Consider the following 20,133-nt stretch of genomic DNA (forward strand, 5'->3'; position numbering starts at 1 on the left):
TGCATGATAGTGACATCACTGACACAAGGAAGATGGCTGTAATACCATCTAATTTATCACACCTGGATTCTCTATAGGGGATTGTGTCAAAGCATCTTATGCACATTATCTCACCTAATGTTAAATCTACCTTTGAGTATATGATTTGTTATTAGTTTTAAAATCAGAGAATAGCTGGGCCTGAGGTTTATAAAACACAAACTTTCTGGAGTTAAGACTGCAAATCCCAGTGAGCTGACTCAGCCCAAGGTCTACTAAAGAGAATAAACTAAAGGCCACACAGATAAGTTAGTGTGGGCTTTGGGCTAGAAACTGAGAATGAAGGCCTTCTCTCTACAGTGAGGACACACACTTGGTACTTTTTGAAAGAGCTGGGGTTAACCTCAATTCTTGCAGCAGAACCTCAAGTTTATTTGCCAAAATGGATTTTTAAAAACAATGGCTGAATTGCCCTGCAATCTATTAGTCATCCAACAGAAATCTAATGTTAGAAAAATGTTCCTTTAAAATTTGGTGGGAAAACTGAATTATGTTCAGCAATTCCTGGCTGTGGTTCTTTATTCAATAGAAATTCCCTCTTTTAAAATCACCAGTTACTGTATGTAATATAGCCTAATCTTCAGCATTATACTCATGGAGAATAGATGAAGCTCTTGACTTTGCACAATGAATTTTACTGATAGTGTGATATATTGAGCCAAATCATGAAACACTATTGTAAAGGCTCATGTCTCAATTTTCAGCTCTCTGTCCACAATCTCCATATACCAGGAACCCTAGTTTTCAATCCCACTGTTAGTCAGTCAAAAAATAATCACTGGACACCTAACTTGTGTTAAGCGCTGTGCTGGATCCTGGGTATATAATACTGACCTCAAACAATTCACATCCCCTCACTCACTTAATAGGATTTAACAACTTTCCAGAAGAAAAAAACTGGAAAATGATAAAAGATTCACTGAAATGTTTTTCTCTGAATAATATACCTTGATCTATAATGAGCAGAAAACATTCTCTATAGAAATTAGTTTTAAGATTATTTGTGAATCTTCTCATTCATTTTAAGTCAAATGTTTTCATTTCCTTTTTCAAATTCCTCTTTGATTTTAAAAAAGCCATTTTCTTTTAAATTAAAAAAATATTAACTTCTTTTATGTATGAAATAGCCAAACTTAGAAATAATTATTGTTGTTTTGTATGGGAAGTGTCATCATCTTCTCTTTCTTTTTTTTGGTAAGCTTTTATCACTCATACCAAGTAACTTTTGATAGCGCAATTCGAAATTGATTTCATTTTTCTCCAAAGATCTTGGTTTACTCTTTGAGAATTGTCTGTTGTTCTAACTCTTTTAGGGCATCTTGAATCTTCTCAAAATTACGTCTAATCAGTTTTAATTTAAAAGTTTATAAACTGTTTTAGTCAGCATTCCCATCATGTGTTTGACAGTACTTGCAAGGTCAAATTTGATATCTATTTCATTAAGATGTTCTTTCTTTGGGCAGATCCACAATGTATCATAAATTACCTTCAAACTGTTCCAAAGAATATCATCTTTATTGGCATAGTTGTGACCACATTCCTCATAACAAATTCAAATGACTATGCATTGCTTAAGAAATAAAAAATACTTCTGGAATTTATCAAAATGCTGGCATGAATACCTTCTTTTTAAAATTACATTCACAATAATGTGCAATCATCACCACTATCTAAAACCTTTTCATCACCCCAAACAGAAACTCTGTACCCATTGAGCAATAATTGCCCCTCCCCTCACCCCTAGTAACTTCTAATCTATTTTCTGTCTCTCTGAATTTGCCTATTCTAGATATTTCACATAACTGAAATCATACAATATTTGTCCTTTTGTATCTGGCTTATTTCACTTAGCATAATGTTTTCAAGGTTTATCCATGTTGTAGCATGTATCAGAACTTCATTCCTTCTTATGGCTGAATAATATTCCATTGTATGTATATGCCACATTTTGTTTTTCCATTCATCAGCAGTCGTCTTTTGATTCAAGACATATGTAAGAGATGTGAAGAAGTAAGACCTGAGCAGTGTTTGTGACAGGAAGTATCCTCTACATCCAGGGGCCTAGGGCAGGAGTCCTTCCTGCCTGGGTCTAAGAGCAGTACTGTTGTTCCACAAGAATCACTGGTGGAGATTCTTGATTATTCCAGCTGTTATGTTTCCTTTCACCTCTGAATTCCTAAAGAACCTAAAATCAGTGAAGTAAAGTTTAACATTTATCTATAGAAAGAGTTACTGTTGCTCCCCCTACAATTAAATTCCAAGCTCCCTTTTTGCTCCCAGCTGTTGGTAGTTAACAGAGAAGAACACGAACACTGGCTCTGACAGGCCAGTTATTGTGCTAGGTGATGAAGCTCAGCAGATACTGTTTTTTCCCTCTTCTCTTCTCCAGTGTCTAACATATCACTGACCATATACCAAGAATTCAAAATTATTGCTGATTAGAAAACGCATTCTTGCTAACAAAATGTGTGAATTACTCTTGTCCCTCATTTTTCCTTGTTTATCAGGGGAACTGATCTCCCTGGCGAGTGACAAGAGGCAAACCAAAGCTTACCTCTCAGGAAAAAGATGCAATCCTCAAAGAATTGGGTTTCCTGATTATAGATGTGAGAAGGATTTTCTTCTGCTTTTCTTCCCAAGTCTTGTCTCTGTCTATAGCACCATCTTCTCAGCTGACAGGACATATTCCTTTGCACTATTTTTCCTTTGTTATAATCCTGAGAATTCTTCTACTTTTCCCAAGGAAAGCAGAATCACAGCATCCTTGTGGATGTCTGCTATTCTTTGGCATAAAAAGAAAGATGAATTCTCCAATGAGGAAACATGTGAAGCTCCATTTTCAACCTGCAGCTGTCCAACTCTTTTATTTAGCTATATAACAAAATATTATGTGTTGGAAATTTATTTCTTATTGGGTGAGAGAAAAGCTCCTCACTAAGAATGCAGACAACTACAGTCTGCATGGGAACCTTACATATTTCATGACAGCATGTGAGGGTGTTCTCCAAGAAAAGAACAGATCTTCCAAATTTGAAATCAAGATGTCTAGACTCTTTTCTTAATTGATGGCCATGCACAAAAATGTATCATAAAAATGTGTTGAAACTGTACGGGAGCATATCACTAACAAAGGCACTTTTATCAGAAAAATCAAGTTGTGTCTACGAGAATACATAATCATCCAACAAATACATGTGTCTTAATATCCAAATCATTCTGCTATTCGGGGTTCTTCAAATCTTGTTTTCCAAGTGGTTATTTCTGGTGTCTAAAGTTTTTCACACAAAAACTTCCTGAATGGACAATGACAATTCAGTGCTACCCCTACCATACTATGGTATAGCTTCATATTTATAATTGTGATTTTAATAACAAATGTTTATTAAATATCAACTTTAGTCCTCATTAAGTGTTTTCAGTTTAACAGCTCATAAAATAGTCATATAAGTAAAATCTTACTTCATCAAGCACCATTACAAAGAATAATATTCTATTACAAGACTACTTGCAGAGCCCAATAGTTGGACACCACTCACCTGAATATAAAAAAAAAAATTAGCTATCAAGAGCAATTATGTAAATAAGATAGGTTTCTGTGATACAAAATAACCATGAAGATTGAGTGTTTTGTACATATCACCCAATTTCCTAAATACTACTCTGCAAAATGACTGAAGATTCTCCTCAGTGATGTTAAAAGATAATCCTTGGAGCCTTACAACCAATAGCAAAATTCCTTCTTATTGCCTGAATATGTGAAGCTTTGTTCCTCAGTGCTAAATGAAGTACTGAATGCAAAGGTCAATCATTTAAACAGGTATTTGTTAGCTTCCAGCATGATGCCTGGAGATGACCTTCATACTTTTCCCAGGATGCTTAGAATTCTTCAATATGTTTGGTACATAACTATGCACTGAACACATTCATTTTAAAACAGATATTTCTCATAAGGTAGCTTGGGCATTATTTTGCCTTAGATTCTTGAGGAATCAATGATCAATGCTGTATAGTACTAAGGAAACAACCATATCATTCTTTCTGCTGACCTCAAATTGTCTATAAACAGACTAATTATAGGTAGTGGAGTGTCCATTAATATAGGGCACACCAAATATGGGGGGCCTAAAACTAATCACAGAGATTAAATTGGACTTGGTTCATTGACAGGTTGTTCTCTCTTCAGGCTATATTTCTGTCCACCTGTCTACCCATTCATGCATCTTTTATGCTGAGCTCCAAATAAACAAGAAAGCATTGTCCTTTGCTGATGGAGGTAGCAAGATGATTAAGATGTAAGCCTGAGGAGAGGTTCCTCACCAGGTTTAGATCAGATCAGGAAATACAATGTATCTTGGCAGGTCAAGTAGGTCAAAGATTAGGACTGGATTCCAAAGGAGAGAGCCATAGGCAGCCCCCAGCCCAGCAAAAAGCAGGAGCATGCCCAGGACCCTAGGAAGGAGCATGCCAAAAACACTACTTCTGTGTAGGTCATCCATCACAGCCACCGTCATAGCCACTGCTGCCACAAGGGTGGCTCAATGCCACAGTAGCAGCCATGACTGTGCAGGTGGCCAACTACCCACTCAACTGCACTAACACAAGAAGTGTCACCAGAAGAGCCTGGAAAAAGAAGAGAAAGTCTCTCTCCTCAAAGCCCACTCCAGAGTAATAGTAGAAGCAACTACTCTACCAGATTACCAGACATCAATGTAGAGACACTAGAAATATGAAAAACCAAGAAAATATGACACCACCAAAGGAATACAGTGATTTTCAAGTACCAGACCCCATAGAGCAGGAAACACTTGAAATGACTGAAAAGGAATTCTGAGCAACAATCTTAAGGAAACTCAATGAGACATGAGAAGTCTCAATTAGACAACACAATGAAACAAGAAAAAATATCCAGGATATGAAGGAGGAAATTTACAAAGAGATTGCTATCTTAAAAAAGATATGTAGCAGAACTCCTGGAACTGAAGCACTCATTCAATGAAATAAAAAACACAACCAAGAGTTTAAACAGCAGGTTAGAGCAAGCAGAAGAAAGAATTTCTGATCTTAAGACAGACTTTTAGAAATAACTCGGGAGAACAAAAAAAAAAAAAAAAGAAGAAGAAAATCTAAGAGAGGTAGCAGACAACCTTAAGTACACAAACATCTGAATCATGGGTGTTCCAAAAGTGGAAGAGAAAGGAAAGGCATGGGAAACCAGTTCAATGAAATAATAATGGAAAACTTCCCAGGTATAGGGAGAGACATGGACCTTCAAATCCAGGAAGCTCAAAGACTCCCAAACATATTCAATCCAAAAAGAACTCTGAGACACATTATAGTCAAAGTGGCAAAACTCAAAGACAATGAGGGAATCCTAAAAGCAGAAAGATAAGTGTCAAGTCACCTAAAAGGGAGCCTCTATCAGATTAAAAGCAGACTTCTCAACAGAAACTCTACCGGCCAGAAGAAAATGGGATGATATATTCAAAATACTAAAAGAAAAAAACTGCCAGCCAAAACCTAAATGCCCATTGATGAATGACTGGGTAAGAAAATGTGGTATATATACACAATGGAATACAACTCTGCTATAAAAAGAATGAAATTCTGCCTTTTGCAGCAATATAGATGAACGTAGAGATAACTGTGTTAAGTGAAATAAGCAAGGTACGGAAAGAGAAATACTACATGTCCTCACTCATAAGTGGGAGCTAAAAAAACAAAACAAAACAAAAAAACCTTAAAAACAAACAAACCAAAAAAGAAAGATAAAATAATCACAATAATTCATTGAACTTTCAAAAGGAGAGAATGGAACTGAGGCCATTAGAGGTGGGAAAGGGGGAATGGGGGGAGGTTAGCAAGAAATTGATAAAGGGCCACCAAAAATGATTACATTGTGTAATGAGAAATATAGTAATTATCCTGATTTGAAAATCACATATTAACACTTAGGTATTGATAGTCAATGCCATACCCCACAGACATGTACAATCATTTATGTTTCAATTAAAAATAAATTTTTTTTTTAAAAAGAGAAAACTGTTCAAAGAAATCAAGGAAATAAGAAAGAGGTGATATCTGGACTCTTCCCATCATTCCCTGCATCACCAGGAACTCCCTGGATCCAAATGTATCCAAGTCTAGACCCTGACCTCTAAAAGAAGTATGAGCACTCAGAAGCTGTCTCGAAATTAGAGTGGTGACAGTGGCAAAATTCTTCCTACCAAGTACATGGGAAATACTGCTACCAAAATTAGAAAGAGCGTCAGAGAGTTTACCCATACAACATTTCAGTATTTTTCTTTCCACTGAGGAGAAATAAAGAAAAACTTTCAGTTTAGGTTTGTAGGAAAGTGTATAACTTTGGGAAGCTGGAATTACCTGGCAACAATGATTTCACAATTAAATTACCAGGAGATTTTTGGAAACAGTGTAAAATTTCATTTGTCCTGAATGACTTAAGTAAGGTCCTGCTGAAATAGACAAGAGAATGGACCAAAGATCGTGCTAGTCACCAACTTAAGGTTATCACCAAACCTAGACGATGTTTGAAACATTAAATTTTCACAGGTATACAAAATATATTTTAAGAGGACAATGACTCTACACTAGCAGAAGTCTAGGAACCAGTGAAAGTAATAGTAGAAACTATTTCAGGTAAGAATCCTTCACTGAGTCTCAAGTTGGAAACATAATTAAAGCCACTTTGCATGCACTACATCTTACATTTTTTCCTTTCAATCTAAAGCTTCCAATTTCTCTAAGCTCTCTTTCCTGGAAAAGCTTTTGGAAGTCACTTTTTGGAACCCACAACTTCTGTAGCTTTTCATCTTTTTATCATACCCTTTCTGCCTCTAAGCCTCACTCCCCAAGTGTGGTCAGTAATGCCACTGCCACTGGAAGTAAAATGTTCCTCAGCATGAGCCTGTTTGCCCACAAGGCCAAACATGTGGGGCAGGAAAGGAGTCCAGTGTTCAAGGATCTCAAGGTATTCTGAAACTTTCTGGCATAAAGAACACATTATTACTCATTTAATATATATGGAAATGGACACAGAAACATTAGGAAATTTTCTAAAGGCTATAAAGAAAGCCAACCAGTGGGTCTGGGTCTCCATCTCATACTCAGGTGTCAGGCTAGGCCTCCCTTTGTGATTCTCAGAAGGGCACTAATGGTAAACTAGCATTGTAATCTATACTTTTAAATTCTATTAGGATAATAATGATTTTAAAACAAAATGCTGTTTGCATTTTTTTTTAGCATGTTCTATATGTTAGGCACTGTGCTAAAAGTTTCCAAGTGTTATTACTAATACTAAGAATTGCTATTTTTTTACAAATGATAAAATTGAGTCTCAGGCAAGTTGTCTGACTCAAAAGCACTTGAAAAAACCATCAAAGACAGTAGAATGTGAAGTAGTGACTTACATAAAGCAGTATTAATAAAATTTTTTATTCATTTAAGACAATCTTTTCCAAAGAGACTATATATACATACACACATACACATATATGTAAATTATATTTATCTAAAAATTATATACGGATATGTATATGCACGTATATATATATACATGATTATATATATATATATATATATATATATATGCTTTTAAAATAAAAGTGACAGCTTAATGAAAATACAGTGCTTACATCTCTGGTGCTGATTTTCTAATAATAGTTCTACACGTGCTGCTTGTCTGAAAAGAATGTCAGTACCATGGCTGACTAAACCATGCAGATATGACTGATAAACTCCTGAGACAATTTTCGATTTGGTAGAGCACAAGGAGCTCTCTATACATTTTCAGGAGTACAAATGAAGCCTCATAAGTCTTTTGGAATAAATACCTCCAGGCTTGGTGGGACCACAGCCAAGTAGCCTAGAAGTCCTATCCTTTGCTTACAACTGTTTGTGAACTATGATAACAAGATCTGTGTAATCCAAGTATTTTAAAGGCTTTCAAAGCACTTCAAGTACAATCATGACAATTTAAAAATATTCCTTCTACCATGATACAGAACAGAAAAAGAGCAGTTCTTTGCAAACCTTGCTTAACTGAGATATTTTAGTATCTAAAATCTACTTTAAAAATTATATCAGTAAAGCCATGTTCTATTAGCACACTAATGGCTTCCTAATTAGCAAATTCACTTTAAGTAAATTCTCTGTGGTAACCCAGTGGTATAGCTGGTAACCTCTGCTACATCGTTAAATAGCATGTTCAATGACCAATGAACTTGCAGCAAATTAGTTCAAAATGATGCATCATTCTGTCAGACACTTAAGAATTAGCTCTTTAGAGTCTGTTTTTAGAAATATGAACTCCCTTGACACCACTACCACAAATAGCCAACATTTTAAGTGACTGCCAAGCCACCTTCATTTCTCCAGGAAAAATCATAAAACTCACAAGTTAGTAAATCTATATAAAGCCTACAAAGTCTATCTTTCTGACAAAGTTTACTTATTTTCTATGAGAGACTTTATTTCCTGTTTTCTGAGAATTGAAAAAAAAAGTTCCCACATCAGATTCAGCTGAAGGCATGGACTTATCTGCAAAAAAGGAAGACACATTACAGAAGTCGATGCCAAAGAACACTTCTTTATCACTTTAGTATTGACTTGGCACAGTGTTTCAGATGGTATTTATTTGGAATAAAGAGATCAATGGCATAACTTGTCCAATCCTCCTCTATAAGTGACTTTACTAGAGGCAGGTAAGAGCAAAAAATATACATTCATCTGTCTGTAGGCAACCAAAAATATACCAACTCATCTTGGAGTAATTTAACCAAAAAGATGATTTAGAGGACAGTTCAGTGGCACCACTTCTGGAAGGCAAAATCTTAGCAGAGGGAACATAAATCAAAGGTGACTGGCAGGTAAAGGATATATGCAGCAATCAACCAAACCATGTGCACACTGGCACAAATTCAATAAGATCATTTATAAAAATTTTAAGGCAGAAGTACACAAAAGGGGGTCTGGTGCTAAATCCACAGATAGCTTACATGCCACTGAAATAAACACTTCCAGATGCGGGTGTACAAAAATCTTTCACAGAAAGAAATGTTTTCTTTCATAAATCTGAAGGAGGGACTCTTAGCAGGGAAGGGCAAAAAGTCTGAAATTGAGACTGAGCTTCTTACAGATGGGAAGTGCTTGTTAAGGTGGAATGATTGTGAAGATAATGATGAACTACATAGCAAGTCCCTGTTTAGAAGAATCACTGTTATCAGTAAGACTGGATTTCTGTTAAGCTGGGAAAATAATGCTAACATGTCTTTCCATAAGTCCTATAAAATCTGGTGTTTAAGTCAGTGTTCCTTTCATTACTTTCCTTATAGTTTCCTTTTTTTTTTTTTTTTGAGTGGTGGAGGGTTGGGGGGAAACAGTGATGGAGATAATGCATTCACAGAGATAAAAGCCACTAATCAAAGTTCAGAAAAATCATGCTTCGGAACTTACACTGGCACAAGGTTATTGCAGGTATGGCTTTAATGACGAAAAATTTTCAAAATCTGGTTGGGTTATCTTTCAAGAATTCATGACCAAATTCATTAATGGCTTAGAAAGTCAATTTGTTCATCAAAACAGCACAATAATATGTGGGACTTTCTGGTCTTATACAAGTATATAAACACTTCCAGAAGTTCAGACAAAAAGCTAAAATGCCTTTTTTATTTCTTAACTTCAGATGATCTATGTATTAATCCCTTGCTCGAAAAATCTAAAACAGCTCCTTGATGACTACATTAATTGTTTAAAAAGAAATTTTCCAAACAAAATCTTGCTGAGAACCCCAATATATATCAGAGATAAAATCTATCTGTATTATTTAGAGAAAACATTATATTGTTTGTGGAATACTTGTAAAATAATTTGGGGCTTATGCAGAACACAGTTTGATAACTAATGGCCTACATAATAATGTATATGTAAAAGTTCCTTACCTTTGCCTGGGTAGGCATTCTGCTTTCATACATCTATCATTTTTTCCCCTTTTATCCCTGCCTTTATTTTCTGTTCAATATTGTTACTCATTCCCCTCACCTCTGTTTTATAAACTCAGTTCAAATGTTAATGACCCTACAAATTTTCCTTGACTTCCTCAGGCAGATTGTGCCTACCTTTCTGTGTACCTGAGGCACTTTGTCCACCTTTCAGTAGTCACCTCTTTTGCTATATTGAAACTTGTCTCCATATACCATACCCCCATCTCAACACATTTCTAACACGGTGTTTGGCAAATGTTTATTGAATTAATAAATGGAGATATCAGAGCTATAAGGATCTAGGACATATAGGGATGTTAACACTGGTTCTTCCACTTCTAAACCATACATAGCTCAGTTGTATGAATATGAATTCTGCCAAATGGACTGTTATTACCTAGTCTATACTCAGAAATCAAGCACTGTCCATTGTATGTGAAGTGTTTTCATACTCTCGGGAAGGCATGTGCTTTTAATTGTTTTCCTAGCAATAGTGGGTGACAGACTGACTCATAGGAATACACAGTCTTGCCTTACCTCCTTATCAATTTTTGCTTTTAGCCACTTGTGAGCTGGTTGTATGGGTGACAGACATTGCTTTCCATCAAAAACTAAAGTGAAGTTAGTTCACCCACATGAGAATAAACCCCTAATACTGTTTTCTTTAGACAGTGGCTTCAGAGTAAAGCACAGTGTAGAGCCCAGGCTAGCTTTCTTTTCTTTTCTTTCTCTTCTCCTTCTTTCTTTTCCTTTTTTTGAACATCAAGAGCCTGCTTGGATGAGGTTTGTTTGTCAACTATAACTTATTTACTTATTAGGCTCTTAATTAGTCTTGAATACTTGGATGGGTATTTTGGATTATATTAAGAATGTACAACAATATCAGAGCCAGAAATGTAGTCTGCAACTTGGAAACTGTAAAATCTGCAAGTGTTTGAATCAGAATTGACAGAAACCTGTAGGCCAGACTGTGAACTTCTGGAGCCAGAGAGTCAACTCAAATACTCCCTCCCTGTTATTTCCACCAGGGGCACAGATGCCCCTAAATGCACCCAGGCAAATTTAGAGCCTGACATTGGGTTCCATCCTTATGACCTCTGACAACTAATCAGTCAAAATATTTCTGGATCTGGAGAGCCTACTCCACATATTGGGCATAGGCCCAGAACTGCAAGTATACTCTCATCAGGTGGGAAAGCCTATCCAGGTGCCAGGGCAAGAATTAACATCTGACATATAGACTGTGAATTTTCTCTTCTCACAGCTTGGTGTCATGTAGAGGCTTACGTGGGGGTAGAATATTTGATCTGTGAATACATAGCCTGGGGGATTTGGTTTAAATCAAATTATAATTAAAACACCAGACAGGAAAAGAAGGCATAATTATTTTTTTCCTGCACATTCTTTTCTACCTTGCATATACCCTTAAATATATATTGGGCACAGTAAGAGTAAGGTATCAGTTTCATTTTTGTAAGGTGTAAATTTCCCATTTAAAACAATCCATTTATTATGCTGTGAAATTAACTTTGCAACTACGTCAGTAAGTTAAATGATAGTTCAGTGATTATACTTGTTGACAAAAGTATGTAACACTATTTATGAAATCACCAAAAAGTAAATCAACTTCCAGTTCTACAGGCTCTCATCATGGGTATTTGGAGGGGATTTTTGTCACGCTGTCAATAAAACCATATACAAATGTTCCACTTAAACAAAATAAACTTAGTGTTAAATGTTTCTGGCAATGGTTAATAAAAAATCTATTTTAATAAAACTAACATATTTTCTAATATTCACTTAATTTAGATATAAAATATTAATTAAAAAATTTTACAGTATTTTTGCTAGGTCAACACAAGCAATTTAATATAATGAGTTGTGTGTCTAACTGAATATTTACAATCTTGTTTATTTACAGATTTAGCAGAAGTTTCTTGCCATTTTTAGAACACAATTTTAAAATTTAGAAACACTTCAACTGAGTTTAGTTCCTTCCAACTAATTCTTTTGTTGTTTTCATAAAGTTATGAGTTTAAAAAATCCTGCGAATTTTTTTTTAAAGAGAGATTTTCCTTTTGGGAATCACTCAAAAGATTTTTTCATTCTATTTCCATTCTCCCAGAAGATGGCAAAGATTCAGAAACCATGACAACACATTTGAATCTCAGATTTAGTGCTTTTAGAGTATTGCACTCAAAAAGTTTCTCTTTGGTGTCAATTACCCCTCTTTTCTTGCTTCCCCTCTATCCCCCAAGATACAGTATGCCTTTTACAAAAACTAGAAATTCATTAACTTTCTTGAACTTATTCCAATTTAAAAAGATTGAAAGATACAAACTTGGTAGAAATACACAAGGTTGATTAGGGCTATCATCTTTCATTGTTACTCTAACCATGACCTCACTAGAGAAGACTAATTTTCTCTTTTTTCAAAGTATGCTCCTGAAAATTCTAGGACTCTTTGGAGTATTTCTAAGGGCCTCATAAATGTTTGGTTTAAATTTCCATTAAATTTTTTATTCTACTCAGAATAAAGGTTTTATCATCCATTGTTTTATATTTAAACTTCTTATAAATCTTTTGTTGATTAGAAAGTTATATCTCACATTTGGGGTTTGTTTTGTTTTTTGATAATTAAAGCAGCCCAAGTACTCTATATACAATTGTGCAAGTGAGTGTATCACCTCAGGATGTATGTATGCCCTATGCTGAACTAAACGGGAATTCTTTACTAGTAACATAAAAGGAAAAGGAAAACAATGTGTTTGAATAGTCACTTTATACTGTAGAGACAAACAGTAGTTGTTAATAACACCAGGATTTTTCAAGATGGAACTAGATACTTCCTTATAAACAAATCCACTGGCTGTCCCAAGGTAAGATGCTGCAGAGAGTTCAAATAAGATAATCTCTTTTCCCTTCTTCCCTTATTCTACTAAAATGACTAAAAGAACATTACCTAAACAGTTTTATAACGTGATTGTACCAACTCCATCTGGCAATACAGAACCCTGATGTTATGCTTACAGCAGCAGAAAGAAAAAGTATTAGTAATGAATTTGACCAAATTTGGATTCAACAGGCAAAGCAAAATAAATTTGATCCTGAAACTGTAAGCAAATATTGGTCAGAAAAGGATCTTCAGGTGACTGAGATTTTCTTTGTGACATCTTTGCATAGCTTACAGTGTTTTAAGACTCATTAAAAAATATTTTCCAAAAAACCATGAAGAGTTACGCCAGATAAGAAGCCAATATATGGATTCCCTCTAAATACTTATCAGTTCAGAAATGTAAGCACTTGTTAGATATTGCTAGTGAAACAACTTTTGAACAAAAAAATTCATACTATTTCTGAGCCAAGACTATTTCTGGCCTGTATAGAATATTATTAAAAACTGCTATTTTTGTGAATCAAACTCTTTTCAATGCTGTGTAACTAAAATAAAGTATGGAAATAAAGTGGACAATATTGGATATAGTATTGCAACTGTCATCCGAAACTTTGATTTTAAAACACCTTCACTGTCCTTACTGAATGAGATATAAGAGTGGATCTTCTAGATACAACTTACAGATTTAATACCTCTTGGAATACTTGTCTTCTACACAGTGTAGTTTAGGAAATGTTATCTCATGTTTTCAGGATAAGACTTCTTAAACAGTTAAGAACACAACCCCATCTGCAATAAAAAACTTTAATGGGTAGGATTACTGAGAATACATTGATGCCCATGGTACAGAGTATTTAGCTCCTGTCCACAGAAACAGCCCTGGTACTATATGACCTTAACTGATCACTTAATTTTTCTCAAAATCTCAGTTTTCTGAGTATACAAAATGGGGAAAATAACACTAATCTTACTGTGTTGTTATGAGGATGAAACATGATAATGCAGATGAAAAGATTCTTTTAAAATATTACATGTTATTATTTGATCAACCAACACTTGTCTCAGATTCTAATGATTTTCTTTTCCCAATGCTTCCACTTTTTAACTTCAACATTTCCAACATTCTCTCTCCAAATAATCCTAAATTGAACACTATATTAGTTGAGCCATATAAAAATTTTTGATATTTAACTGTTTTTGACCCAGAGAAACTGCAATTTCATACAGTTTGACCTAACAAATATTGTAACTGAAATTATCCCCACCCTATTTTAAAATTGAAAACATTAAAAGTTTCATATTTTTCTGAAGAACACTCAATTTTAGGTTATTTTTATATGATAACTATGCCAACATGTTAATTTTCTTCTGAGAATCAGTGGCCTATAGTTATAAAAAGGTACTTGGTTCCAATCTGTAATCACAGATTTAGTACTCCCAAAAAATTTATTGAGAAAATATTTATTTCTAGTAAATACGAGTATTTAAGAATTGTGCTCAATTTCTACTTGGTATTTTACATTTGAATATCTTGTGACATTTAATTTCCAGATTGAACACATAAAATGCAGACAAATCTAATGTGTTTATGACATAAATATTTCATGAATGTGCAAGTCTAGATCAAAATAGGCAAAGCAATCTGCCATGCCCCTTTTTAAAAATTTTATTTTATTGGCTATGCATATTCATGGGGTACCAAGCTGGCTGTCACCACCTGTGCCAAGATCAACACTATCAGCATGCTCATCACAAACTGCAAATTATTTTTTGCAAATTGCGATTATTCCCCGTGTCCCTCACCCAATTAATCCTCAACCATCCTCTCCCTTCCCTCTTCCCCACCCCACTCCACAACTTCTTGCTCTCTCCCTCTGCAAGTCCAACAAACCAACTGTGGTCTTTCTTTCCTTCCTTCTTTTTCTCTTAGCTCCCACTTATGAGTGAGGGCATGTAGTATTTTACCCTCTGTGCCTGGCTTATTTCACTCAACATAATTTTCTCCAAGCTCCTCCATGTTGCTGGGAATGGCAGAATTTCATTCTTTTTTGTGGCACAGTAGCATTCAATGGTGTATATATACCACATTTTCTTATCCGGTTGTCAGTCGATGGACATTTAGATTGGTTCCATATCTTGGCTATTGTAAACAGAGCTGCAATGAACATGGGAGTGCAGGCATCCCTTCGAAATGATGATTTCCATTCCTTTGGGTACATACCTAGAAGTGGGATTGCTGGATCGTAGGGTACATCTACCTGTAGTTGAGAAACCTCCATACTGTTTTCCATAGTGGTTGAACTAACTTACAATACCACCCACACTGTAGGAGTGTTCCTTTCTCTCCACATCCTCGTCAGCATTAGTTATTCTCCATCTTTTTGATTACAGCCTGTCTGAGGTGAGATGTCTCAATGTAGTTTTAATTTGCATTTTCCCAATAATTACTGATATTGAGCATTTTTTAAAGTGTCTGTTTGCCATTTGTATGTCTTCTTTAGAAAAATTCTATTCAGCTCCATTGCCCATTTTTTAATTGGGTTATTTTGGGTTTTTTTTACTGTGCAATTGCTTGAGTTCCTTATATATTCTGGATATTAATCCCTTGTCAGATGTATAGTTTGCAAATATTTTCTCCCACTCTGTAGGTTGTTGTTTCACTCTGTTGATTGTTTCCTTTGCTGTGCAGAAGCTTTTCAGAAAGTTTAATTCTTAAAGGAAATGTTATATTTTCAATCCCTATTAGTCTATAATGAGCATCCCTGAATGTTATGATATGAGAACATCCCTAGCACCCAGTAATAAATACATATATAACACAGTAAATGGCCATAACTGAAGAGCAGTAAATTGAAAGTCAGGAAGCTGGAGTCTAGGGTTAGTTGTCATGCACCTGCGAGGTGTCTCTGGGTAAATTGCAAAGCTTCTTTGCTCTCTCAAGTACTAGCCAGCTTTTAAATATTATGTTTCTGTCTCAGAATTTAAGACAGCTGAGTGGATACTGAAGTGACTTGCATCTATGGATGAACTTAACTTATAGGTTAATGACCATGCTTAAAAGAGCAATTTTATTGTCTCACTATTCTAGTTCAATAGGAAGCTGCCTGATAACATGTAAGCTCAGAGGGTTAACATATTTTTCTACTATGAATATCAGAAGAGAGTAAAATAGATGTAGGAATTACACATGGTATTACATCATCACACTGAGTGAACACAGTTTCCTTTCTCTGGCTTTCAAAATTATAGATCTGGTTTTATATCAGCCATTTACATCACTTTCCACTGAGAGGTAGGGCTTATGCTTCAGAGTAGGTAACCATGGGCACCACCCACTGACTGTAAATAGTGAGGATCTAGATACAACATACAAGGGGTCTTTAAAAGATTTGTACTATCCTTTAATACCATTTTTCCACAAATCTTCTGAAGTACACTGGTATGTCTGACCACCTTCCATATGACAGACGAGAGGGGTTACCCTACCAGGTATTTTCTCTGAGAGAAAAAAACAAATGCTATAATCATAAAATTTAAAATGCATTTTCCTTCTAAACCTGCACAAGTAAATCTTAAGAATATATTTTTTTTAAAAAAACTATTACTAATAGTATTTGATTTTTTAGGCTATGAAAAGAAAATATTCTTCAAACAATTAAATACCACTTAATTTTCTGATAGAACAATTCATTTAAACCTTTTACTACACTTTTTTTGGGGGGGCCCTAATACCCTCGTTAATATTTTTTCTTCATATATTCAGGTAATACATATAGAAAATTACCAATATTTTTGGAAAAGAACATAGAATAGAAAACAGAAATACCTGAGATAATCTAATAATAATTTAATGGTAAATAAAATAATCTGAATAATTAAGAACAGAATAGATCACTCATTTAATTCAGTGGAATTTTGTGATATGCAGTTCTCATAATATACAAGTGCTCATATTGTATGTTAAACAAAAAGGTGTAGAATTATAGTTAAATGCAAAAAAAAATTTTTTAATTAAAACTATAGATGCCCATTTAACTAATCTCAAGCTGTGAAATGATTTTTTAACCCTGAGACAATGGTAAAATTACAGAGAGTAATATTGGTAGATCTAACTATAAAATCCTGAATATTAAAAAAAATCAAATTATAAAAATATTAAAAGATATGTAAAGTACTGGGAAATATATAATCAGCAAACCTGACAAAAGGTTTTACTATCCATAATTTGTAAATGGCTTTAAAAATTAAAAAAAATTAATCATAAAAATTATTCATAAATTAGTAGTTATAAGAATAAATCTATTAATGTCCTACAGAAAAGTGTCAAAGATACGATCAAAATTCGAAGAAAAATAAATTATCAGTAAATATATACTGACACATTAGGTCTGACCACAGGTGAAACGGTTGTTGTCTACTGTACAATTTTTGCACAATACCTATCTGTAATTTAATTTTCATAATTTTGTGGGGGTGGTATTATTCAAATCCCTATTTAACAGATGGGGAAAATGAGGCTCAGAGATGCTTAGTAACATGATAGAAGGCCCATGTTCATGCAACTCAGTGCAGAAAATGAAAAAATTCACCATTGTTCCCTTTCATAATACACTCACACACAACTATGAAATCACTTTCTCAGAACATATTCCTGTTAAGCGATACATGATTGAATTTTCTTTTTGCCTATAATAATGACAAGAATAACAATGATAATACTCAATGTTGATTAGAGTTTATACTCATACTGCTTAGATAATCACAAATTGGTTCAAGTTTTCTAGAAATCATTTTGGCAAGATAATCAGGAAACTTAAAAGGACCAATCACTTGATCCAGGAATTTCACTTACAGTAATCTATCCTAAGGAAAGAACAGATAGTCAGATGAAGATTTACATCGAAGAATATCCACTATTGTTATTTATAATCAAATGGGAATTGTTAAGGGACTTCAGATACATTCAGATGTATAAGATACACTATGAAGCTATTAAAAATCATGTTCTTAAACAATAATAATATATTATAAAATAACTAAGAAATTTAGAATAATTTCAATTTTCTTAAATTATTAATAAGTATATACAGAAAAAAAGACAGGATGAAAAGGCAGTGATACATTAATAGTAGTAATCTCTATAATGTAAGTTTTCTTAATTTTCTAACATGCTAGCACTTCTTTTATAATCAGTAAAGTGAAAAAACTTAAACAATGAGAAAAATGAGGCTAGTAATTTATGTTTTAAAATTATCAACTTTGGCCACCATGTCTCCCCCACCCAGGTCCAGAGGCATGGAGCCAGGGAAAGCCAAACCCACCTGCAACCAGGTAAAGAACACAACAAAAACACCATTTCCAGCCCTAGAAAAAACACCATTTAATTAATAGCTTAACTTCAGGGAGATTACTTAAGTCTTTTAGGTGTGATACCTTCTCTGATCTTTTGCATAGAATTGAAAATAAATACCGAATTAGGTTAGGAGTTTCAAGATGGCGGCGGCTGCGGCGGCTGGCGCGGAGTAGCTGAGGTGGAAAAGGTGGCCACTGGGCCTCAGGCAGCCGGGAAACTTGTGGACCTTCCTCTGGCCATCTCTTAAGGGAGGACTGCTGCTGCTGGCCGGTCGTGGGGGCTCAACGCCACTTTGCCCCCGGCAGGAGAGGCTGCCTCATTTACAGGCAACAGCTTTGAAGTGTGGAGCAGGAAAAGAACTGATTCTTAGCTGCAAAAGCGAGTCTTGAAACAGGGAACACGGCGCCAGGGCTGCTGTGGATGCAGCCAGGATCCTGGAAGCCGGGGCCGCGCTGAAGGCGGCCAGCTGCCCTATTCAGGATTCGAGGTTTCAGGCCGGCATTAAAGAAGATTCCTGGGAGCGCCCGAGCGGCGCGCCGTGACTGAACAGCCCCGAGGCGGCAGCGCCGAGAACACGGAAGGCAACAAACCAGAGACAGAGCGAGCGCCCGACCTGGCACAGCACTGTGAGTGATCCCTGGCACAGCTCTGTTCGGGGGGGTGGATGCCCACGCGGCTTCCGCCTGCACCACCAGGCCACTCACTGCCACGGTGCTGCCTCCATTTTCCCAGGTGCGGGCAGCTCCGCCCTGCTCGGCCATCACTGAGCCCATTTGCTTGGCCTGGCGCGGGGCTTTCCGGACCCTGCGGGCCGACCTCCTCTCCCACTCCCTCCGCGGTTCTCTGGCAGGGCTGGGGGTGTGGGGCGTCCCGACCAGTTTTGGGAGGGCTAGGAAGTACGGGCGGGCCGACTGTCACTCCACCACACCCTGGACTCCGCCCCGGTAAACTTCCTGTTACTGGGAGGCAGATACCATCTCTGTGACCACCAGTTTGGAAAAAAGCCTAACGAATTTCTGGTTGGGAATAGTGTGGTAGGAGAGTTCCCAGGTCCGCTTGAACCTGCCGGAGAGCAGGCTGCAGGCGGGCACTAGACTCGGTTTATACCGGGGGATACAAAGGTGAACAAGACCCGAGAAAGATCTACACAGTGCTACAAAGGCACCCAGAGAGACCGGTTGTCTGTGCCTAGCAGAAACCTGGTAGACTTCCTGGGCGAGGCGGTGCTGAGCAGGGTCTTGAAGGCCCAGCTGATAGACGAGGGGTGCAGAAGACACACCCCAGCCCAGCACAGTGTGCACAGAGGGGGGAGACATGCGGCCAGGGAGGCGGAGACTCGACAGAAACCACACACCCGGTGGGGTCGCCACTGCACGATCTAACAGCCTGGGCCAGAGCACACGGAACGGGGAGAAGTCCTGTACAGAAAGTGAAAGCTCAACAGAGATCACACACCCTGTGGTACGTGATCCACCAGCCCAGCAGAGTACAAGCTGACCAGAAAGGTGGATCCCTGGAGAAGCCCAAGACCCGAGGCAACCACACACACAAGGCACTAGAGGCCAACTGAGCAGTCACGGCGGGAGCCATACCAAATTGGCAACCACAGCAACATCCTAGTTAGTCATTAGTCTCAAACCGGTGGACTGTGAAACCCCCTGCCACAATGAATAAACACCAAAAAAAAGACACCAGAAATACAAAAAATCAAGAAAGTACACCACCAAAAGTTAATAAATCTCATACTCTAGATCCTATAGAACAAGAAGCCCTTGAAATAACTGACAAGGAATTTCGAGTGATAATTCTAAGGAAACTGAATGAGATACAAGAAAACTCAGCTAGAC

The 20,133-nt window shown here is 36.4% G+C and overlaps 1 protein-coding gene across 4 annotated transcripts in view; it reads right to left on the reverse strand.

The window, feature by feature from the left end:
• Positions 1-20,133, reverse strand: part of SUPT3H (SPT3 homolog, SAGA and STAGA complex component) — a 547,871-nt gene that overhangs the window by 61,554 nt on the left and 466,184 nt on the right. The window contains exon 11 of one of the 4 annotated variants that reach the window (XM_063096840.1): positions 2,757-2,816. The exons of the other annotated variants lie outside the window; for them this stretch is intronic. Coding sequence (XP_062952910.1) covers positions 2,793-2,816 — 24 coding nt within the window. The 3' untranslated portion in view covers positions 2,757-2,792. Of the gene's footprint in view, positions 1-2,756; positions 2,817-20,133 lie in introns of those variants that run through there. 4 annotated transcript variants of the gene reach the window in all.

The sequence above is a fragment of the Cynocephalus volans genome, chromosome 5 (assembly GCF_027409185.1).
Source record: "Cynocephalus volans isolate mCynVol1 chromosome 5, mCynVol1.pri, whole genome shotgun sequence".
Lineage (NCBI taxonomy): Eukaryota > Metazoa > Chordata > Mammalia > Dermoptera > Cynocephalidae > Cynocephalus > Cynocephalus volans.